At 38.8% G+C, this 24,325-nt stretch overlaps 1 protein-coding gene across 3 annotated transcripts in view; it reads right to left on the reverse strand.

Moving 5' to 3' along the window:
* Nucleotides 1-716: 716 nt before the first annotated feature.
* LOC141777546 (retinal-specific phospholipid-transporting ATPase ABCA4-like) overlaps nt 717-24,325 on the reverse strand; it is a 54,527-nt gene continuing 30,918 nt past the window's right edge. For 2 of the 3 annotated variants that reach the window (XM_074651899.1, XM_074651898.1), the window contains exons 22-50: nt 23,871-24,010; nt 23,638-23,775; nt 22,290-22,471; nt 21,981-22,086; nt 20,235-20,440; nt 18,707-18,761; nt 18,387-18,446; nt 16,699-16,871; nt 16,410-16,534; nt 16,132-16,230; nt 14,839-15,120; nt 14,181-14,213; nt 13,992-14,097; nt 13,834-13,908; nt 13,331-13,500; nt 12,314-12,491; nt 11,937-12,052; nt 11,502-11,649; nt 9,023-9,146; nt 8,513-8,642; nt 8,190-8,310; nt 6,961-7,023; nt 6,462-6,568; nt 4,455-4,596; nt 4,042-4,176; nt 3,643-3,746; nt 3,330-3,422; nt 2,794-3,043; nt 717-1,634 (exon numbers count right to left, since the gene is read on the reverse strand). In XM_074651899.1, the coding sequence (XP_074508000.1) occupies nt 1,518-1,634; nt 2,794-3,043; nt 3,330-3,422; nt 3,643-3,746; nt 4,042-4,176; nt 4,455-4,596; nt 6,462-6,568; nt 6,961-7,023; nt 8,190-8,310; nt 8,513-8,642; nt 9,023-9,146; nt 11,502-11,649; nt 11,937-12,052; nt 12,314-12,491; nt 13,331-13,500; nt 13,834-13,908; nt 13,992-14,097; nt 14,181-14,213; nt 14,839-15,120; nt 16,132-16,230; nt 16,410-16,534; nt 16,699-16,871; nt 18,387-18,446; nt 18,707-18,761; nt 20,235-20,440; nt 21,981-22,086; nt 22,290-22,471; nt 23,638-23,775; nt 23,871-24,010 (3,778 nt within the window). In that variant the 3' untranslated portion in view covers nt 717-1,517. The remainder of the gene's footprint in view (nt 1,635-2,793; nt 3,044-3,329; nt 3,423-3,642; nt 3,747-4,041; nt 4,177-4,454; nt 4,597-6,461; nt 6,569-6,960; nt 7,024-8,189; nt 8,311-8,512; nt 8,643-9,022; nt 9,147-11,501; nt 11,650-11,936; nt 12,053-12,313; nt 12,492-13,330; nt 13,501-13,833; nt 13,909-13,991; nt 14,098-14,180; nt 14,214-14,838; nt 15,121-16,131; nt 16,231-16,409; nt 16,535-16,698; nt 16,872-18,386; nt 18,447-18,706; nt 18,762-20,234; nt 20,441-21,980; nt 22,087-22,289; nt 22,472-23,637; nt 23,776-23,870; nt 24,011-24,325) is intronic. The other variant, XM_074651900.1, reaches the window with a different exon arrangement.

Consider the following 24,325-nt stretch of genomic DNA (forward strand, 5'->3'; position numbering starts at 1 on the left):
AGGTGATACAGCCCATAACCACAATGTCCTTTTTTTCCTTTGTGTCATGCACAAATTACTAATGTTTGTTAGAGCATTATATTTTTTAACCTTATCTAACTATTTAACACTTCAATTGGTTTTGGCTCGGATAACATGGATAACACATTGTGCTCTAAGTTAGCCCTTCTCCTCCGTATTTAGCAGTATACAGTCACAATTCACAGCCTGTTACAGTGTGACTCATTTGCTCTCCCACAGCGCCACTATTCGTGCTCATCAGCTCCATCCAGATGACCATATGGGCAGTAGAGGAGCATGAGATCCACACCAGAGAATTCATTAGCAGCCCTGAATTGCACCGTGCCATCATCCCTCTGTTTCTTTGAGGTGGCCAATGAAATTCAGGCTAGTGGGCGGCCTGAGGCAATGACACCATCACTTGTGGCAGGAGAACAGTAATTGGACCGTGTGTCAGATAAATCCAAGTTGTGACAAGCCACTTGGCACAGTGTCGCCTTGGCCTCGATGCAAAGCCATCTCTCAGCCACTCCACTGACCTGCAGTAGTTTTCTGAGCTTTTCAGTGGAGGTCAGCGGAGTTACTGCAGGTCACCGGAGTGAAAAGCCTTTCAACTATTCTTTTTACTGTATAACACGCAGTAGCATCCACTAAGAGAAGCAAGGGAGGGCTGAAATGGTTGAGGAATATATTGAAGAAATACTGCATTTCACATGTACATTTATGAAACTTGGGACTGTTTTATTTGGGACTGATGATTCAGTACAAATCAGCTAGTTAAGAGCATAAAGTATAAAGCATATTAAAGTTTTATGGGTCAGATACAAAATATAATTCCTCTTTATCTAGAGCTATATTTATCTAATTAGCTTTTTCTTCTCAATTTGAATCCCTCAGGAGGAATATTTTGGGTTATTTTGTACTGACACTGGAGAACAACATAACATGGCAATGTATGAAACAGGGCAGTCAAAGAAATACTTAAATATACAACAGTGAATGACCGAAAAGAAAAGAAGCGATAATAAATATGTTTTTTTTGTGGAAAAAAAATAGACAACCAACATCAAATGACATTTGTTTACATGTGTCACATAAAATTGAGGTGTGTGTGTTAATGTAAACATAAAAAAATACTGCTTCTAAGGTGCTTAAGTATTCATTACACACAGAATATGTACACATTTATACAAGCCAGTCAATCTAAGCAAAAATATCTTTCTTTCCCGTATTTCAGATGAAGAACCAGCTGTTTCTGCATCAGTTTTCTGCTGTTAACACATATGATTTCATGTCCAAGTGATGAGTCGGACATACTTGGTTTTTGATATCGTGGAAGATTAACTCCCGTTTGCAGCCAAAGGCTTGTAAAGTTTGTTTGTGGCTGGAAACATGAACTGTTCTACCAGTCACTTTGGCAGGTTAACTGGCCAGGCTCATCTCTATTCTAAAAAGCAATTTGGCTAGTGAAATATTACCTTTACATCTGTGTCTCTGTACATTTACAGGTGACATTTTCATGTTTTCCTCTGCATTGGGGAGATCTTGACTTCTTTTCTTGCACCTGCAGTTCGTCTGTGTAACGTTATGTCGTCGTCCTCTCCTGTCTGTTGCTTGGCAAAGTTGACAAACACCTGCACAACAGACAAACTCATTCAGTACAAAATAAAAACACCTCGTGGTTGTATGCCTCGGCCATCAAGTCAAGTTGCAGTTTACATCCATGTCTGCCCAAAATGTCATCACTTCTTCATTTTATCCTATTAGATATTTGTGTGAAATTAGCATAATTAGCAAGAGAATTTTTGAGATTTGGCCAAAGATGTGTTTTGTGAGGTCACAGCGACCTTTGAACACCACAATCTAGTCAGTTCATCCTTGAGTCCAAGTGGAAGTTTGTGCCAGATATAATGATATTACCTACAGGCAGTCCTGAGATATCTCTTTCACGAGAATAGGACGAACGTAAGGTCACAGTGACCTTGACCTTTGACCTCCAATATCATCAGTTCATCCTTGAGTCCAAGTGGACATTTGTGTCAAATTTGAAAAAATTCCCTTCAGGCCTTCCTGAGATATCTCGTTTTCGAAAATGGTACGGAACACAAAATTATAAATCAATCACAATTCCTCAAGAATTAATAACAAACTTATTTGTTTCCTTAATCATACAAATAAATACTATTTTTTAATAAATATCCTATAATCCTTGTCTGAATGACCTTAAATTATATATTTATCCATAGATGTTTATATTTTAAAGTACTGGCCCTACGGGCCACCAAGCCTTTGGTGGTCAAAGTACATTTTTGGTGGCCCAAATGGCCCAAACAATACATTTAAAATATCACACTTATAAGAACAAAATTAAACAGTTGTGTTTAAAGAGAAATAAAACACATTTAAATATTTAATATAATGTTATTATTTCTGTGTAACGGAATCAGAAAGGTGCGATTTGTTGTCTTATTCTGGCAGAGTCCAACGCTCCATTACTGTTTCCTGTAATGTTTAACAGCCAATTAAATTGCTGGATGCAAAGTTCAGCACAAAGATGAGGATGTATTGATTGATTCAATAGTATTTTAACAAAAGATAATTAAATTGAATATTTAAATATTGAATAAATATTGAAATCCAATCGTATTCTATAAGATTCGATTAAATTTATACATTTCTTTTTTAAATGATGTAATAGTTTAATAAGTTATCGTTGGGTGGTTGTTCCTTCACAAATGTTATTGGGACAAATTCCCTCACATGTATTAAACACAGGTTGAGACACACACGTACCTGATCCAGTGTTGTCTGGGAAACAGAGTAGTCTTCGATGCTGAGCCTTTCTTTATTGGCCACCACCAGCTGAAATATCCTGGCTAGGGAGGAGGAGGCGATCTCGTACTGCAACGTGTTGTAATGCTTCTCCCTCTGAACGCAGCCGGGGAAGCTGCTCTCTATGAAGCTCTCGACAGGCTCCAGGTCTGGGGACAAGCCCGCTTTAGCTGCCTTGATTTTCATTGTCACTACGTAGCCATCACCAAATCTGGATCAAGGAAACACAGTGTGAGGATCAACATCTACAACTTGTACTACGTGTTTTTATCCCCCAAAGATGTTGTACAACTTCATATTGTTAGTATTTTTCAAAGTCTGAATGTTTCTTTCTTCATATATTAAGGCTACGCACAGAAACATTTTTATGCTTCCATGTTTTCTGTATCATGATGCAGAGAAACCTTTATTTATCATATTTTAAAGGTTTAGAATCATGATATTAGAATACTGCCCACACACTGTACAAGCCTGCTAAAACACAGAAAACCTCTTACTTGTATTTCAGATGCTGGATGGTACCCAGACACTTGAAAGTCCCATTGACCATGATGGCCAGTCGAGTGCAGAGGGCCTCACACTCCTCCATACTGGTGGAAAAACAACCACAATCCAGCTTTATTTTTTTACTGCTGCTATTTCATATCTATGAGCAATGAATCATAATTTATTGATCTCTATGGTAAAATCGAGCAAATTCCAATCTAGTCATGATTTCATCAACAGTTGTTGGCAGAAGAGTTAACTGTGTTTGGTCAGCTGCCGCAGCAGATGTGTGCGGTGGATTAATTTCATTATTGGATGTTGAACCTGTGTGATGTTAGCACCACGGCCCTGCCGTCCTGGATGACGCTCATGATGGCATTCCACAGGAAGCGTCGGGAGTGGGGGTCCATCCCCGTCGTGGGCTCGTCCTAAACACACACAGCCACAGACAAACAGCAAACTTGACTCTCTGAGCACATAATTCCATATGAACGGAGACCAAATCCTTATCTCTATCAGCATATGGCAAAGATCTCAGATTTATGCCAATTTGAATTGGACTGCTCAGTTGCCTGCCAATGTATAAAACATTCGAGGCCAGGCTTGACCGAACCCATATGGCTTCCCATCTGGATCCATAGACCATTTCATTGATAAATCCCTGCATAAAGCCCAAAAAGCCAAACAATGGGCTCGTGAGCTCCCCACCATTGGATAACTCACCAGCAGCACCAGCGCCGGACAACCAATCATTGCGATGGCTGTGGAGAGTTTGCGCTTGTTGCCTCCACTGTAGGTCCCTGCAAAGCGGCCGGCGTACTCTGTCAGACCCAGCTTCTGGATGCCCCACTCTGCCACCTACAGGGTGAAGTGGAAATGTGCATTTAGAGGACACCATGCATCCACATTACATTTTTAGGATGGGCAACCCCTACTGTTAACTGAGCCCTTCAGAACAGCGAAATTAAACTGACAAATCAAACAGCAGTGAAAACGGAGCAGCAGTAAAGAGACAATGTACCACAAAAAAAAGAACAAAGCAGATATAAAGAATCTCTATGCAGTACTGAACCAAACAGCAGAATGAAAAACCCTCAGACAAGGTGAAGATGTGAAGCAGCTGGAGTCCTACTCACTCTGGGGATCTCTGACTCAGGTACCCCTCTGAGACGAGCGTAGAGGTACAGATGCTCCCTGCCGGTTAGGAGCTCATCGATCGCATCGAACTGAGGGCAGTAGCCCATGTTCTGGTGCACGTCCAGAATCTCATTCAGGATGCTACAAAACAAAACACAAGGTGCCACTCGTTGCAGTAGCCAATAGAGCAAATAACATGATAAGAAGAGTGATGTTAGACTGATCAAGTCATCATTTAAAACATGACATCCAGATCTGCGAGGAAGCTGATTCTTCTGAACAAAATTATGTAAAAATTGAACAAAACTATACAAAAACAGTGCAAATGACATGGCTGGTGTCATAAGAAACTGGAAAACCTAAGGAATCCATTGGTAATGACCATGTCATGCTAACTTGTCAAGAATAACTAAATAACGCTCAAAATATGGGCTAAATTTTGGCAAGGAAAAACTGTCATGGCCATATTCAAAAAGGTCTCTTGACCTCTGACCTCAAGATATGTGAATGAAAATAGGTTCTATGGGTACCCACGGGTTCCCCCTTTAAAGACATGCCCTCTTGATGATAATTACATGGAGTTTTTGGCAAAAACCATGCAGTTTTATGCATGCAGTATATATGTGTTATTTTCGCCTATTCTAAAAATGGTGTATTTAAATATTTCTGCATACCAGTATGGTTTAGGGGTCCCTAAACAGTCTTGAAATTACATAAGTTGGGTATGATTGTAAAGCTGGGACTCTTGTGGATTCAATAAGCCCAATTGTATTAATGTGTGATGATGTTAGTAGACATTCCCTATAATGAGACAATTTTTTGAAACTTGACATCACTGTATAAAATGACCTGTTGTGATCAAATCCATCCAATCCCCGAAAAAATGCTTTTCTTGCAGAAATCCCCAAATGTCAAAAGTTTTTGATACAAAATCACAGCATGGCTTTTACTGAGGTGTTCCTCAGTGATGTACACCACTTCTTTGTGACACATACTGCTGACCTGCTATCTTCCACTGAAAAACACAAAAATGTTTCTATGTAGTCTCTTAGGTATAAAAAGATAAGAAAGAAAGAAAAATCTATAAACTTCTGTTCTGTTTTTTTTTTGGTTACTGTTGGGTTATTTAACTTTTCTTATGAAATACTTGATACTTTCACCTCTTAAAGCTTCAAAAAATTAACCCAGACTTTCATTAATTTGGGTTTTAAAGAGGACCTATTATGCTTTTGTGCTTTTCCCCTTGCCTTTAGTGTGTTATATAGTTTTTTATGCATGTAAAAGTTCCGCAAAGTTACAAAGCCCAAAGTCCACGCCAAAGGGAGTTACTCTCCCCCACAGAAACACTGCTCCTGAACTGCCTGAAACGCCTCGCTTGAAGTCCTGCCTTTTCTTCCGTAATGTGCTGATGTCACCAAGTAACACACTTTGGCTAACCCTAACCCGAAACAAAGTGTTTCAGAGAGAGGTTGAAAAGAGGTGCTGCAGCACAGCCGGTATGAGAAAGGTAAAGCATTTTTCAACATTGAAGGATGTAAACATGTTCTAGTAGAAACCGAAATTACAAGTATGAATCTGAAAACAAGCATTATAAGTGCAAATGCGGTTTGAGGGGCTTATTCTCCATCACAAGAAGTCTGAGAGAATTGTTCAGTCGGCATGAAAATTGGATTTTTAACAGATTGAATTTTAGCACCAAAATCACTTCACAGTAGCTCCACTACAAATATTGATTTGAAACTTCAAAAACGAAATGGTAAATCGAGCCCTTGTTCCTAGCTTTTTTTCCTATTCAGAGAAGCACTTGTGTTGGTTTTATAGTCAGATAGTGTCATCAAACAGAATTATGTCAGATTGACCTTCCCGTGTTTAAACTTTCTAATTCATTGGACTGTTTCCGGTCGTCTCCCATCTGGAACTGCATGCAGGATAAACCCAGAGTAAAGTTTTGTGAACACAGTTTGTGTTATATCGACCAGGGACGTTTCTGACTGATCTTTATGTACCTGTAACCAGCCACAGTGGCCTCCCCGGAGCTGACATCAGTGTCACCAGTCAGCATTTTGAAGGTCGTCGTCTTTCCAGCTCCATTAACTCCCAGGAGACCAAAGCACTAAGAGGACAAAAGACAATCAGGCTCTCGATGCGAGGACACATTCTGTTGAAATACTGACAATAAAGCTGAAACGCACTCACTATCAGAGAAGACAAATATCCTTTTGAATCTCTACTATTCTAATTGGCTTCATACAATGACTAGAAATGTCCTTGTACATGCGTGTTTTAACAAAGAGCACAAGAATGTAACAACAGAAATATAACAAACACATATAAATAAGACCAGATATACAGTAAATATACTTCATTATGCTGGCTGCTGCATATAATCTGCATCTTAATCAGTATTTAGGTTCACTTGAGCAAAGACAAAAAAAGAAAGCTTGAGTACTATAAATATATAACAGTCGTAACAATAGTAAGTCTGAATGAACTCAGTGACTTTACCTCTCCTGCAGGGACACCCACACAAATCCGGTCCACAGCTGCCCTCTTCCTGCCCACATACGTCTGTGCAGAGAAAGGCACAGAAATAATGATAACTGACCCCATTTGTGTAGTACTTTTAAAACGATAACAACAATTTAGAGATACAAACTATTAAATATGCCAGATGCTTTTTTTCTACAGCATTAACCTGCTTGCATATATTGTCTTCAGAATGTAATTATTTGTTCTGCATTACAAATATGTTTACATTTTTGGCTGTTAGGGACTATAAGAAAATTATTTTATTTTTTTTTACCCTTCCACAGACTTGGAAAAGAACTTCAATATCCTCCACACAATATCAGAAAATAATTTATGGCAAACATAACGAAATAGCGAAAATAAAGCCACTCTCCGTTTTTGAATAAAGAGCTGCTATTGGTGCTGATGGACTTGATATTAATGAATATTTTTGATGAAAAATATATTTCTGGGATAAGAAAATGGAAACACTCTCCCCTGTGCTCCCAAAAAATATAGACTATTCTCCCTTGAAAAAAATAAAATAAATAAATAACCCTTCCTGGTTTCTGAACCCTTATTTCAGACGTCATAATGCTACAGTCCATATTTTTCACAGGTAACTCTTCATAGGGAGCGTCATGTTAGCCGAGTGGTTGCGGCCCGGGTTCGATCCCCGCCTTGGAACCTTTGTTGCATGTCATAACCCTCTCTCTCCTCCATTTATACACTGTCATCTATCTAATAAAAAGGGCGAAATGCCCAAAAAAACAAAACGTTTTTTCTACCTACGAGAACAAACAATAATTCTTCATATTTTTTTATCACCTAATATTTATTACATTATGTGCAGTTACACGTTTAAACAGGCCAGTTAGGGGTTAGCTTAAATGTTATTTGCCAAGTACTTTGTCTTCATTGTTGTGTTGTGTATTGTTGTGTCAATGTCATGCCTTTTTTTCTAAATTTATCTTGTATTTTTTTCTATCTCTGTAGCTGGTTGAATTAGAGGGATTAATTAAAGGGAGCTGTAATTCCAATGTGCATTGCAGAGTAGTTTTTCACCTATCCCACTGAGGTTTTGTGGATGTGTGCATGAATACTTTAACTTATTCCTTCTTCTTCTATATTTCATTCAACTTTATGCGCATATGAATATAGATGAAAGGATGATAAAGTTGAAATTGAGATATCATGATGACGTAACAAAGCCAGTGATTTTTTACCTTAGAGAGGTTTCTGATGTGTAGGACGTCTGTCTTGCTCCCTCCATTATGAATTCTCTGCCTCTCTGCTGCCACGTCATCGTCCTCATCTCGTATTGAAGTCTGCTTGTAGTCTGACAACCTGAAGGGTGCAAGAAACTCATCTGAGGAGAAGCATCTGCTACGGCACTTTTATCTGTTCAAAGGTGGGTACGGTATGAGTTCAGACCATCTGGGAAAGAATCTTCCTGATTATGTTTGTATGGGAAGGTCAAGACGTTGGTGTAATGTTTGAAATGCTGTGTATGTAAACTTGTCTGGTCTGTGTGTAGACAGTAACTTACCAGTGGTCCAAGAAGAACCGGTACTGGAGCAGAAGATTGAAAATAAAGTAGACAAAGCCTTCCACTGCCATGAAAGCAATATTTTTCCCCACAAAGTCCCACCGGAAAGGATCCTTTGTGTACTCCTCACCTGAAAACAGATATATACTGAAGATGAACCCTTTGTTCAGTACAAAATCAGTATTTGTTATACGTCACAAGCTGTACAAACATTTTCCAGACAGCAATAACTCTTTATATTATAACTTTGATGCAGTCACTCACAAATCTGACTAAACAACTAGAACTTTGATTACAAAAGGTACAATTTTGTAATATTTGGTAAATAATTTTCATTTGAAAATGTATGCAATATGCTAAATTCTCTGGTTATTTAATGGTTATGTCACCTCTTAATGATAATAATTAAAATAGTAGGATTTTCTGATATATTTTTAGTGATGGAAATTATGCTATCATGAATTAATGATGTAAAACTAATTGAACTTTATCGGCTAGAATAGTACTTACCGAATCTGGCATAAACATCAGTCACAGCCTGGTTCATGGCCATGTCTATCAGTCCTCGCCCCAGGCAGAAGTGAGGGAGCACCAGCAGGCATTTCTTTAGCCACTCGTTGAACATCAGCAGAGACTGGCAACACACACAAACACGTAAACATTCAATACACATTTCACTCGAGGGCAGGATTGATAGAAAACGTCAGCATTCAGTCTGCAGTCTACACAAATATTCAGCTAAATCTGTTTTTTGCCATTTTTGTGAAAGAAATAACTCTAACTGAATTAAACTTATGGCTCATTTCTGAAGCTCGGTATTGTTCTGAGTATTTTGCATCATCACCTCAGCATTGTGTTCTCATACAACATTTGCATTATATACTGTATCTTATGAAATGTTCTTTATTGGCATGAATAGCTCATGCAAACAAGACCAATAATGCAATAATTTTACTCCTTTTTCAACTTTAAAAACTAGCTGAAAACATAAACTTCACTCAAAGCAGAACACTTATTTGCATGTATTTTGAACTGAACGCAGGTCATCAGAGCTGTGGCCGAGTGTACACACCCGCCATCCAGTCATGCTTAAATCATGTGAGCTCATCAATGTCATATAAAAACTGGAGTAAATCCTATTTTAATTATACAATTGATATGAGATCAGGCTGTTAGCAAAAACTGACATTTGTGTATAAAGACAAACTTAATCTTTCTTTTATGTGAAACAAATCCTCAGTTAGTCCAGTGATCTCTGTTCAACTTTGCTTTGCATACACTAAAAGCAAGTGTTCCATGTATTCGCTAAAACAAAAATTATTATTAGTTGTTTATAAATGTCCAGACAAATAATCGTAAGAGTGAATAAAGTTGTGATTTACTGTCAGTATCAACATAACAAACATATGAGCCACCTCCAGTTGTTCTCTCATGACCCACCTGTTGAGGGATTTATCAGTGAGAGCAGAGAAGAGGAGTACAGATGTGCGGTGGAGAGAACCATCTGGCTAAAAGAACCATCTCCAGGAAGTCACCTGTCACTCTGACAGCAGCAGCATCTGTGCCCTTTCCCCTACTTCTATTTCCTCCTACTTCTCTGTTGTTTTAAGTAGCATGCATGCGCCGACCGATCCAGCAGATGTTCCCCTGCGATGCTCACATGTGACTCACCTGCAGCCCTTCTGCTTCCCCAGTTGTACCACATTATTAATCAGCCTTTGTGTACGTACCTACTGTATAGTTGGTGTTTGCTGTATAGTTTTTGTCAGGCCCTTTTCACAGAAGATATTTTGACATGTCACAGTGGGAAAAGCATTGGTGTAAATAATAAAATGAATGATGACTGAAGTTGCTTCAGTCTCAGGGTCATGGTGTTGTGTATGCTGCCTCACTGTCACACTGGCTTACTGGGGCATTTGTAACACCTTAGTAACACCTGTACTTTTCCTGCTATGACAAGACAAAATGTCTTCTCTAAAAAGGGCACTTGTTTTGAATCCAAACCTAATTTTGACTGTGCTCCCCCCATCGGTCTGCTTTTACATTAAAGGGGTGACTTCAGTATTTTTCAGCCTGGACCCTATTTTACCATGTTTTTGTGTCTAAGTGACTAATGGGGACAATCATTTCTGAAATTGGTCCGGTAACTGTAACCGGCAGCCGCTAAACCAGCAGCAGCTAAACGAGCACCGTCAATTCAACGTCCATTAAAAGTGCTTGTTTTTTGCCACTGACAGGCTCATATTGTTATTATAAATGTCTGACAACATTCTGGAAAGGACCCTACAGAGAAATAAAAATGTTTGTCATTGTGTCCAAGTCCCGCTCAAGAAGGAGTCTTGCTGTGAAATCTGAATATCCGTATACTTCGGCTTAAATAAATACGGGTGACCATAGAATTCAAAGACCTCATCCACATTGTCAAAATCATCCAAATATTTAGCCATGACATTGAAAATATTTTAGATAACACTAAACTACACTTTCTGTACTCCAACACAACAAACTCTACCCGGCCGGCACTCGCGTTTCCGCCATTGATGTATTCCAATATTCCACCGTTGTCTTCCGGCAACACGTCACCTCACCAGATTTCACAACGAGACTTCTCCTTGAGGGAGACTCCTTTCATAATGTCAGACACTTATATTAACAATCAGAGCCTGTCATGGCAAAAACAGGCACTTTTAGTGGACGTAAATGACGTTGCCAGCTTGCCCCAATAGGATTACATTGCAGCCCGTGATCAGCTGCCCTCTACAGCGTTCTCCCTCAATACTGGAGATTGTTGTCCCTAATTTGTCAGCTCTCTAGTGCCCTAGGTGCCCACAATACATTTTCTTAATAACACCTGTGTTTACCCTGCAATGACATGTCAAACAGCTGCTGTGAAAATGGCCTATTGATGTTAACAGAAATTAATTGTCTTAGCTGTGTGTTGAATGGTGAGTTTTTTTCTTTCAATAATTTATAGTCTGTATGTTCTTACCCGATTGTTTTCAAAAAGCTCCAGGATGAAGGTGATGGCGCTGGTGTTGATGCCGATGAACAGGTTGATGCAGGACAGGGACACGTATGCAGTACTTGGGATGCTGAACAGGTAGGACATGGGGTACATCATGGGCGTAACCGACCACCTAGAAATTAGAGAAAAGAGAAATATTTCCAAAACAATTCCAGCCATCAGACTGTTTTTTTCACCTCCCTTTCATGTCATTTATGCATTTTGTTCTCTCTCTTTGGATTTACCTATTGCTGAATTGAGCTGTTATTCAGAACGTTTTTTGTTTAAGAGGTGAGATATCCTAATAAGGCCCTCCGGGTGCCTCCACACTATAACACTAACTCAACCTGCACAATCTGCATTTCCTTTAAATGTCTTCTTTGTATTTTTTCGTTTATGTTTTTTTATGCAAAGTCTTACCCATATAGTAGAAGCAAAGCTATTAGTGCTGGCAGGTTGGACGGTGATGTGTAACACTTTTTGTCAAAAGCCATGAAAATGCCAACCACCATTGCAGCACTGAGAGAGTAGTTAACCTAAGGGAGAAATGAAGCATTCAAGTAACAAGATAATGAACAGAAACATCAACTATTATACAAAAATCACTAGTTGTACGATACAAATTCACTTAAAGGAACAATGCACAACATCTATCTGTTTAAATCTGAGTTTATGTCCACTATATACATGTAAATCAACTTTGTATTGCTTACAATTATTTGGAAACTGGAAAAATCTTTTATCAGTTTCAACATTAAGAGGATGCACATCTCATATTGACTCCCTGCTTGACTTACCATGTCCCAGCAGAAGTTGGCCACCCAGTACACTAAAGGGCTGACCCCACTGACGAACTGCAGGTGTTTGGCCTTGGTCACACGCTCCTGGATGAGGTAGAGGATGAAGCTGGCGGGGATGAAGGACATGGCGAAAATAACACAGATCGCCACCACGGCGTCTACTGAAGTGGTCAACCTGAAGGAAGAAGGAAGAAGTTAATCCAAATAACCATGTATTAATAATGATAATTATTGATAATAATAATAATTAATAATTATTCATGATAATTTACACATGACTCAGATGGAACTTTCTTCCAAAGGGAATTTTAAAAAGTAATTAAGGTAAAATCATATCTATAATTTACTTTAAATGATCTTAAGATACGGTCATGTAAACTTGTTTCTAATAATGACCAAGATTTATGTAAATCAATTTATATTTTAAAAATGGGGACTGGTGTTAAAATGTCAGAATAAGAGTTGTATCTGCACAATGTACTGTAGATAATAATAATAACAATAAAATGAATAACATTATTAATAATAATAATAATAATAACAATAACAACAGTAATAATAACAACAGTAATAGTTATTATTATGACATTATTATAATAATCATAAATAAATATTAAAATAATAATAATAATAAATAAATAGAATTCCAGAATATGTCTTTCTACAAACTCAGACTACACAGCACTAAAAATATTCTGGACTCTTGTGAGTATAAATATATATATATATATATATCTTTTTTTGTCTTCTCATTTAAAAAAATATTTTATAATATTATAACATTTTATTTCATGTAATTTAGTTTATCTTGCCTTGAGTTTCCTACCTCTCCTGCACAAGCTTTTGTTTACTTTTAATTCATGTATATCTGAGTATATGTAGGTAGAAGTATATATTGTATATATGTGAATGTCGTCATGCTTGTATCTTTTATAATAATTATACTTTTTATGTACAAACAATCACAAAAAGACATTTTAAAATCTAATTAATAAATATAAGAGCAACACTCACACTGTAACTTCAGAAAGCTGCTCCTTGGTGAGGTTCAGGGGGTGGTTGATGGCGGTGATGCCGAACTCGACAGGTTTGGCGGACGGAGGTAGGAAGGCCCGTAAAATGGCGTTATTGGCCACATTCATGAAGGCCACCATGGCGTGCCAGCCTTTGTTATTATACCATACCTGACAGAAGGAGAATAAAGTTAACTAAACACTTATTACAACCTTCTGTGATAATTACAGTCCTCATCTACAATATAGGGACTTGCAAAGCTCGACCTTCCTTATATAAACCCATCATTACTTTAAGTGGAAAGCAAAGCTATAAAAGCAAGCATTAACAGCCAGTCAGTCAATGTCCTTGTGATATGACAGACTTCATAAATTGAAGTTTGTAATGTAAAAGCAAAGCGCCGGAGGTAGACATCAAACCAGCGAGGGTTTGCACTTAATTTCTGCCATTTGCTGTTTTGCTATTTGCAGAAAATCCCACTCCTGTATCCATCCCACACGTACCTTTATATTGAATTCACTTTCCATGTATCGTAAGAAAGGACCAGTCTCCCTCAGTGCACGTCCAGAATAGTAACCCTGTGAAAGAAAATGCTCATTTTAAACTGACTTGATGGACTTTACACACTCTCATGAACAAAAAAAAATAAAACAGTGAGTACCGCTGTGATGTTGAGCATTCGTCCCAGTTGATGGAAAACATTCTGGATGTCTCCGGGGTTGACGTCCAGGATGGGAAGCTGTCCTCCTACTGACAGACCTCCATATCTGAGGACAGAGAACATTCAGTATCCCACATCGACTACACAAGAGAGAGACTGACAACAATAAAACAGTTATTAAGTTATTACCTTTGTTCATTCACCCAGTATTTGCTCTTCAAACTGTGAAATGAAAAACAGAATTTAATTAAACAGAGAAGTAAATTATGTGATAAAAAAGTGGTCATACAAAAAAAAAAAAATCGGAGCAATCATAGCTTGTTTCATCAGCAGAGTTTTGAAGACATGCTCCTCAAGGCCTTGGTGTCATAATGTGGTATTTCAAAGGGATTTTTTTCAATTCTCGAGTGGTAAAAATGTGTTAAATTTAGCACCAAATCTGTGTAACAAATGGTATCAACCCAATATTTGCTGCAACAACTTATGAGACATAATAGAGCATGAGAATGGTCATCATATACTTCTATCATAATGTTTTAAGCCCTTATACACGTTCACTATTTATTTTAATTAATGAATTAACTCTAATGACTAGAACAATTTGACATACAGTGCCGAGTTGCATCTCAAATTAATCTTCAGGTTCCCAGCTTTCAGGTGACGTACACCGCTTCTATGTGACATCTACTGTTGACCTGCTATCTCCCTCTAAAGATCCCCAGTACCCCCCTAAAAAAGACAAAATCGGGTCTATGTGGGTCTCTTAGGGTTAACACATTTGTGTTTCTACTTTAATTCGTCCTGTTTGTGTCATTTCAATGCAGACATAAATTACATTCAAACCTACCTGGTTCTGATGAGACTGGGATACGTTTTAACCAGGTAGTCAGAGATGTTCCTGTCCGTCAGGTCCAGCATCGTGTCTCCCGAGGCCTCGATTCGTTGGCGAGGGGGCAGACCTCCCGCTCCGATGGGACAGATGGGCATCATGGTGAGCTTTTTACTGGTGCTGCACTGGCAGGAGGGAGACGGGTTTCTCTGGTTCCACTCTGGACTCTGTAAGATGTTGCTGACCACAGGAGAGACGTCAGGATTCTCCCACTCTGTTGTACTGTTACTACAGGTCATTCTGTGGAGAGACATTCAAAAGGGTATCAACATGGATATGCAGTAGTCAAAAGTCTTTATCATGCACAGCATATGATTACATAATTTAGTACATGTCTTGTTTCATGTCCATTTTCACTGAAAATGAGGCCTTGTGTCAAGTATACTCTTATACTTATACTCTACAGACCTATACTCTGCAGACCGGGCATTGGTAATTTGTGTAAATGAATTCTACTTGGTGAATTAATTCTGATGCTGACTGAATAAAAACATGTCAAGGGTTATTGAAGAAAAACTGGATAAGCATGTCACCAGTTATATGATGCCTTAATGATAATGTGAGAGTATATTTTAAACTTAGTCTTCATGAACTCCGAGGCTGCGTCCAAAATCACATACGATGCACTACATACTCAATAGGTGTATTAAACAGTAGTATGTATCTTTTCGGACGCAGTGAGATGTAATTACCACGTCACTTCCCGAGAGCCTCCTTGTCGATTGGAAACGCGTAACCATGGTAACCTGTGCCAACCTCATGCAAAACAATGATTTGTGATGATCATAAAGTCTGAACTAATTTAAAATATATATTATGCCTAGCAAAGTGAAATATTATCAATTATATTTAGTTAGATCAGTTAAATTGAACCGTTATGGTCATGTTACAGAGCTGTCCGTCAACGTCTGTTGTGGACTTTGTAGTCACTACCACATTGCATTGTGGGATATTTATGCCGCCGTAGTGTCCAGCGTTGCATACTGTAATATTTCACCGGAAATAGTATGCAATTTACGTATTATTGGTTTCATACTAAGGTTTCGGACATACAAAAAAATCTCACAGACTTTTTTAGAGTTCTAAATAGCATGTTATTTGGAATTTCGGACGGAACCTACATGTTTAAATGCATGTTGCAGGAGTTCTGTGCCAGTCATTTGAATTTTGAAAATGAAATGTACTCGTGCAATATATCTATCTATCATCTCATCTATCTTGTCCTGGCCTATGTATAGTCCTGATACTCACCCTAGTGGTTCTCCTTCCATGCAGCGCGTCCCCAGGCCTGGCCTGTTCAGTAAGCGATCTGTGAAGCGTTTCATTGTGGGGTCGAATGGTTGCTCGTTACTGAACAGGGAGGAAAAAATGTAAAGAAGAGAATCAAGTTAAAACCACCGACTGAATAAATATATAAGCAATATAATCAGCACCACTCTGTCAGGTACTGTACGTCAGTGTTTATGTGATTCATAACTGATGGTTTGTCTAAAGTTAGTGTCTTGGTGAACTGCCTATAGAGGTCTGACCTGAAGAAGGTGAACTGCTGTCCGTACATCCAGGGCGTCAGAGTCAGACTGGGATATTCTCCGAATGGAGGGACGATCATGGTGAAGATCAGAGCTATTAGGACAAAACTGGCAGGAAGGACGATCTGAAATCCCCAAAAATACAAGTCTATCATAAACATTATGTACACTTGCCTATGCATTATGTTTTTTTACTAGATCTAATAATACAAATGCAAACAGTCCATACATCACATAATCCAACTATCAACACTAAGCCATCAATCCAGCCGTTGCTGCGTCCCTGTACCTGTGCCAGGAAGTCTTTCTTGCTCCGTATGGCGTGGTGAAACCTCTTCACTATCAGCGCATAGAACTGCTTCAGGATCAGAGAGGCCCCTTTCACCTGCCTGGAGCCTTTTCCTTCACTGCTGTCTGATGCACCGCGGGCAGTGCCGTTAGACTGCGTCACACCGTTATGTTCTGTGATCAACAAGAAAACATAGAGTAAGCTCTGTACATAAAATATCTACAAAGGACAAAGCATTTGCTGGAGAGACAGCGGCGGATTCTCACTGAGGAAGGCACCTAAACTCATCTGAGGTTTCTGATTCTGTTTCCAGCCGGTTAGACTGTTAACAGGTCATTAACGGGGTGTTATCAGTGGTTAAAACACCTCACAGGTGTGGGTCAGAAGGGGCCTGCTACACCCATTAGTAGGTTTTATCATCTATTCACATGGGTGATCAGCGGAAAAAGGAATAACAGAAGACAACAGTGACCTCTAGCGACAGTAGTAATTACATTGAGTAAAAGCAGATGACAGGCGCTGTAGTATTTGAATCTCTGTGTGAGGTGGAGATTGGGGGCGAAACACAGAACTTCCACCCTGGAGAACAGGGTTTGCATCCTTTGTGAAACCAACAATATTTACTATAGTAGTTCTCAACTTTTTTATGTCAAGGACCCCGAAATGAATACACATTAATACACATGGACCCCCATTTGATAAGATTCCACTTCAGGGACCTCCATCTGAAATAATTTTGGTTATTAGATTCGATTAAGACCAGATTCTATAGTTGTCAACTACAGTTGAGGAGATAACCAGGGAGGAAGTGAAACCTATGATCAGAATAGTTTTCTCTTAGGATTTACTTACATCGGGCTCACTTCTATAGTGAATTAAATAGTGTAAATAAACTATTCCCCTATTTTTCTGGAGATCCCCTAGAACCCTGGTTGAGAACCACTGGTGTAGTTGTCTTTGTGTTCACAACCCTCAGTTTCACTTTTCAAACACAGTTATTTTAAGCCAAAACACGATCTTTTTCCCTGAACTTAACAAAGTGGTTTTATTGCCTAAAACTAAAGAAGCTGTTTTTTTTTGTGTTCAAACCGTAATGTTTCATTCAGCTTTACAACGTGTTTCTTTTAAGTTTCGCTTTCACTTAGTAGGTGTAGCAGGCCCCTACCTACCCACATCTATTAGGCTTATAACGACTGATAACGTACATTTAATGAGCTGATAACGGCTGAATCTGGTGTTGTTTCTATGCAGCTGACAAATCATAAATGTGAGTAAATGCATGCTTTTGAATTTAAAGCAGTAGTGCAAGAAAAGAGCAAGCAAGCATTTCTAAATAAAGACTAAGAATACCGGCATAATCCCTGCTTTGTTTTTTAACAGCAGAGCGTCTGCTCTAGATTCCAGACCTGGATCACATAAACTGGTTGGAGTACCAGATGTGTGAGGCTAATTAATGCCATTAAATTGGTCACTGAAAAGCATCTTAATGTCAGAATACTGTACTTTTCTGTGATTATACTTTAAAGGATCATATCAAATTTGTCCACATCTGATATGTACCCCACATGCTAAAATAGTTTACTTTAAATTGAAATAACAAATGATTCTTGCACATCCTGATTGATCCTGATTTAATTTAAAATAAAGCTGAAATTGCCAGAATTCTGTCTATCTCTCAAGGCTCTGACCTTTATCTCCCTCTACACCAACTTTGTTGTTGTCTTTTCTCCGCTGTAACATCCACTGTTCTAGAGGTGGGAGTGCACAGGTGAGACACAAAACACACACACACAAACTGGAGGATTAAAACTGACAAACGATGCACCACATCACATGTAAATACAAAACAAGCAGCTAATGTTAAAGTTGGGGAATTAACAACAATAACAGCAGCAATCAAAACAACTGTGACACAGAAAGGATTAACAGCAAGTTAGAGAGAAAGGACAGAGGGTCAGAGATTCAATTCCAGGAAAAGGCCATGTGGAATATCAGTGGTGGTATTTACCAGGAGTGGTGGCATTATTCGCTGCTTCTCCATCGGCAGTGACCTTTATGAAGATCTGGAAAGATAAAAAAAGAACTTCCTTAGACATTCAAAAGTTTTCACGCATCAAAGTTCTTCCTTTAAGTTCAGAAGTAGGGATAAACGATCCGACTTTACAGTTCGCGATACCTAGGGCTTTGGGTATCAGCCGATACCGAGTACCGATCCGATACCGGTGTTTAATGAATAAGCTGTATGCCTCACTGTGTGGAAGTGACTTGGATCATTCTTTTGTGTGTAAGGCAACATCTGTCTCGACTTAAACATTGCTTTTTTTATTTTGTAAAACAAAATATGACAAAAAAACAAACATAGAATAATAATTAATTGTAAACCAGCAACTTGGTAAAAAATTCCAAAATTAACCGCAATTACAATTCAGGTGTAAATCTTTTTAATGCAGCAACAAATTGGTGAAAACTTAAACAGGAATTAAAATTCCAGTATATAATGTATATAGCATATAAACATAGAACTGAATTGAATAGATCGGTCCCATTGTCATGATACCCTATCCAGCTATCCCTATTCAGAAATAATATGATACAAGTTTTACATTATTAAACTTGAAAATTCTGTTTAAACATTATATATTAAGATGTGGACAGGAAAACTGCTGCCATCACATACACTGTGATACATTATGCACTTATTCTATACACTAAAATTTCCATTTTGCTATTACATTTTGGTCCATTGTTGAAAAAAGTCAACTGAACAACTGAAAACATCTGGCCGTTTGGGAAGATTCCTTCAACCTGTTTCTAATACAAATCAACTTGTTTCAAAAAATTTTACACAATTAAAAGTATTTTTTCTTGTTTATAGTTCAGTAATCCACCCCTTTATTAATTATTATGTATTTTTTCAAGACACTGACTCTCATTTATAGGAAATGTATTTATTCATGTCTTTATTAGACAGCGATAGTAGAGAGAAAACAGGAAATGAGGGAGAGAGAGATGCAAAAAAAAAGGTCCCCGGCCAGATTCAAAACAGGATGTTACAGTTTATTGTAGCTATGAAAATTATTTATATCAAATTGATTTGTATTCACTGAAATAATCAAATTGTAGAAGCAGATTCTTTCACCTTTTTTTCTTAAGAAAACAACACTTTATGGACGCAGTAATAAACAAGAATGACTTGTTAAGATTGAGTTTCTGTAGTGTACAGTAGGTGATGTTTAACAGCAAATCAAAGATTGTAGAGTGATACACTGAAAGAATATTCAAGAGGTGTTTGTGTCCTGCTATGGAATTGTAAAAGTTATTATCAAAAATGAAAATCATTAATTTTATTTTAATTTGTCTTTTCTTTAACTTGACTATGGATGCTTTCTTGTTGATGATATCAGGATTCACAAAGCTGAAGGGGGTTTATCATAAAAATCCAAACTAGCTCATGTTATATTGTGGAAGCTCTTATTTACCATCTGTAAATGCATCATTAAAACACCTCAACAGACGGAGACAGGCGATGTCCCTACCTCTTCTAGTGATGTATCAGAGATGCCAAAGCTGCTGAGGCCCATGTCACCAAGCGTCTCCTCCAGCTCCCTGAACAGGCTGGCATACGCTCGATGTTTGAAGCCCTTGTTGGGGAGCAGATAGGTCAACTCCTGGCCAATCATCTCGATCAGCTTGGCTTCAGGGACGTGGTGGTGGATGAGGCTGGTGATGCTGTCTATATCCCCTGGGAAGAAGACAGAAAATCATCATTTATGGGGTAGGGTAAAGGACAAAGGAAGGGAAACTGCTAACTATGCCAAAAACAAAAAAAAACCAAACAGTATTATTCAAGCACTAAAATAGATGAGTAAATTTGTGCTTGAATCATTGCATCTAAAGTACAGCATCCTCAGGCAGGCACATGGGTCAATATCACCACTGAATTATAAATGTGAGAAAATAATGTGTTCTGTTTCTGTATCTGTTTTACAGCTTGGATAAGTGGGCCAGTCATGAGAACATCAACCAGTGCACACTGACACTCACACACAGGGTTGTACTGCTATACTTGTGAGAACCTTCAGTGCATTAAAGGCCCAGAACTGATTTTCTTAATCAACATGAGTATGAGTGATAGAGGACAACAACAGTTTTGGTTATTTCACATTTGGAGATTTTTGTATTTGTATTTATGTCAGCAATGTTCTCGCTGGATTTAAGTGGGAGTGAGTCTTTGTTGGAAAAAGCTGATATCACAATCTTCCATGCAGAAATGAGGATTCAGCACTATTTGAATTAACAGTTGTGGGGTGGCTTGTTTGTGTTGCCAGCACTGTCAATAAAGTTAGATAAAAGCACTTTCATATAGTCCTAATGAAGCAGATTAGCTGAGTTTTTTAGTGTGCAAGTCTTTGTTAATAATAGTTAAGGATGTTTTTTCTAACATTTGACATTTGAATGCAAAAGTGCCTTAAAACCTGCATTCCTGCATTCTTCTGGTTGCAAAAAGTCATGACCCTACTTGTCACTTGATTCATTACCTCAGTAAACATTGTAAACATGAGTTTATGCTCTCAATCGCTAGTTTCAAGTCTTCTTCAATACAGCATGATGTTCATTTAGTAAATTATGGTCCCATTTAGAGTCAAATAGACCATAAAGCAGGGTATGCTTTAGGGCGTGGCTACCTTGTGATTGACAGGTCGCTACCACGGCGTTGTTCAGTCTGGGAGTTGTCTGTGTTTTCATCTTAGGACTTTAACTCTTTCATAGTGTGTTCTCAGTCCATGAAAGTTAATTTTGGTTGATTATGGTTGCCTAAAAATGACAGTGTTCGGATGTAGTTAGCTCCACCCTCTCGTGTCACTTCTGGTTGCAAAAAACAAGATGCCGACAGCCAAAACCAATGGTTGACGTCACAATGACTACGTCCACTTCTTATATACAGTCTATGGTGAAACCAAGCCTAAGCTTAATTCCCTAGGTCCTATCCCAAACTGTAACCATTGCAACAAGAAGCCTAACCCCAACCCTTAGTCTAATCTTAACCTGAACCTGAATCTAACCGGAAAATGAAGTCTTAACCCCCTAAACAGCTCTTTGAAGAAGTAAGGACTAGTCAAAATGTCCACACGTTACACAAATGCCCTCACTCACAGGGCCTGAATCTGAAGTTGTTCCTCAATAAAATAGAACTACTAGAGAACACATGGACACAAACAGAGGACGGGGAGTAGCTCATGAGCATGCAGTTACAGTAAAATAAATGTGCAGTGTACACTTACCATCCAGAACTCTGTCTAGATGCTGCAAGGGATTGTGAGACTGATCTTTGTAACTAGTACAGATGGAGCAGGAACAGGAGCAGTCTGAGGCACAGTCACAATCATTCTGATGGAAAACAGCAAAGACAAGAACACTTTTAACAATTCAAAAGTCTTGACAGGAAACTGAAACTTTAACGGAAGGAAAGCAGGTATTCTCCTTTGTGTGTCTGCTTTTGAAGCCGATCATGAACAATAAACAGACAGGGCAGTGGTAACGCACATTGTCGCTGGGTCTCTGGCTGATTTTGTGTAAAAGGTAAAGCTTACCTCCTTCTTCTTGAGATCCTTCATCCGGCGAACAAGTGTCAAATAGAAACCAACTCCAAAACAGTTCTTGAGGAAGAGGGGGGATCCACAACAGTGGAGTTGTCCTTTGGAGATAATGGCGATGCGGTCGCTCAGCAGGTCGGCTTCGTCCATGTGGTGAGTTGACAGGATCACTGTCCGGCCTGCACAAAGGGTCAAACTTTTAATAAAGCACTTTTTATTCACATGTCATTTGAATCACAGGAGCCTATTCTTACGGAAGCCCTGAGAGGCAAGTGCGGAAAAAAAAATTCTGGTGATCCATATTCAAAGTGTGATCTAAATTGTTTTCTCTCCTGCATTTATGACTTAAAGTGGCAGTAGCCAGTATATTTTTGGCATCATTGGGCAAAAATGCCATAATAACCTTTCAGCATATTGTAATTCAAGTGTTCTGAGAGAAAACTAGACTTCTGCACCTCCTCATGGCTCTGTTTTCAGGCTTTAAAAAATCTGTGACGGGAGACTTTGACCAATCGCAGGTCATTTGATTGATAGAGCGTTCCTATTGGCTGTGCTCCGGTCATGTGACTGGAACTTGGCGTTCCTTCACCAGATTTCACAATGGCGGCGTAACAAACTTTCTCATTTTACAGCTAAACCGCACACTACAAAATGTTTCTGAAAAACATTTGAGGCGAGATATAGGCATTACAGTAACAAAATATTGATTCATATTTGATCAGCGCTGCCTAGTTTGACCGTTTGATCGGAGTTCGCGAGTGATGACAGCCGGCTCACAGATGGCAGACTACAGCTCTGATCTGATTGGTTGTTTTCCTCCGGTCTGTGCAATCTTGCAGATGCCATTAGGAGCACTTGAGGACACTTGAGGACACTGGAGGACACTGAGGCACATTCTTTTTTCAGATTACCTGTCTTATGCACTACCGTCAGGATATAGTGACTGTTTGATAAAAATAACTTTTTTTTCTCACTTGCCTCTCAGGGCTTCCGTACATTCTAGATGAACAAAAAAGTATAAGTTACCATAACTTTAAAGTGCCTTTGCCAAACGATTATTGATTTTGTGACTGCAATTTTTGCTTATATTGTAGCAGAGTAGCTGAATTTTTCCGTTTGATCAGTTCACTACTTAATTCAAGCGCCTCAGGAGAGCTGTAAGGCTGCAAAGGATTTGGTTTCATTCTTCAGTGTCTTCGGAGTAGCAGTAAAAAGTGGACCTCAGTGGTGAGATATGTACTGGTGGGGGTAAAATGTGCATCTAAAGGGGTGAAATGTTGACCTGGAGGGCTAAAATGCGGAGCTTAATGGGTTAAATGAGACTTTGCTGCAGTGACATTTTTACCATCTCTGTATTTCAGCAGGAGGTCCCAAATGGATCTCCTGGAATATGGGTCCACTCCTGAGGTGGGTTCGTCCAGGAACACGACCTTTGACCCTCCAACAAACGCCATGGCAACTGACAGTTTCCTCTGCATACCACCTGTAAAATGTGCGAGAGGCAACCGTTCAGATCAGATACAATAAGGAAGGAATGAATGAAATTCTTTTTCACAAACAGAGAAACAAATGGTCCACCTGAGAGGTTCTGAGCCTCGTCGTCTCTCTTGTGAGGGAGCCCGAGGTCCACCAGCATGTCTTCAACCTCCTTCTCTGCCTCCTCCTGAGTCCGACCCTTCAGCAGTGAGTAGAACAGGATGTGCTCTTCCACTGTGAGACTGGGAAAAAAACAGGAGAGCAGTAATAATGTTGTTTATTTTTTTTACAGAGGGAGAGTGTAAAATTGTTGTTTTGACAGATTTTTGACTGTGTGAATGCTTTGAAAGCTGGGAAAGTCTGGATGGAGAAGTGAATCAGTAACTCTGGCTTTCAGCAACTGTGTGTCAAAGCCAATGCTTGAAGAATGTGCATTGATTTTAACAAAGTCTGCTCCTCACTTTACTACAACTAAAGATATTCTAAACTTTCAAAGTTTGTTTAGCAACTTTGAACAAAGAGTAATTTTAGTTTATTGTTCAACATAAACAGTTCCT

Source organism: Sebastes fasciatus, chromosome 11 (assembly GCF_043250625.1).
Source record: "Sebastes fasciatus isolate fSebFas1 chromosome 11, fSebFas1.pri, whole genome shotgun sequence".
Classification (NCBI taxonomy): domain Eukaryota; kingdom Metazoa; phylum Chordata; class Actinopteri; order Perciformes; family Sebastidae; genus Sebastes; species Sebastes fasciatus.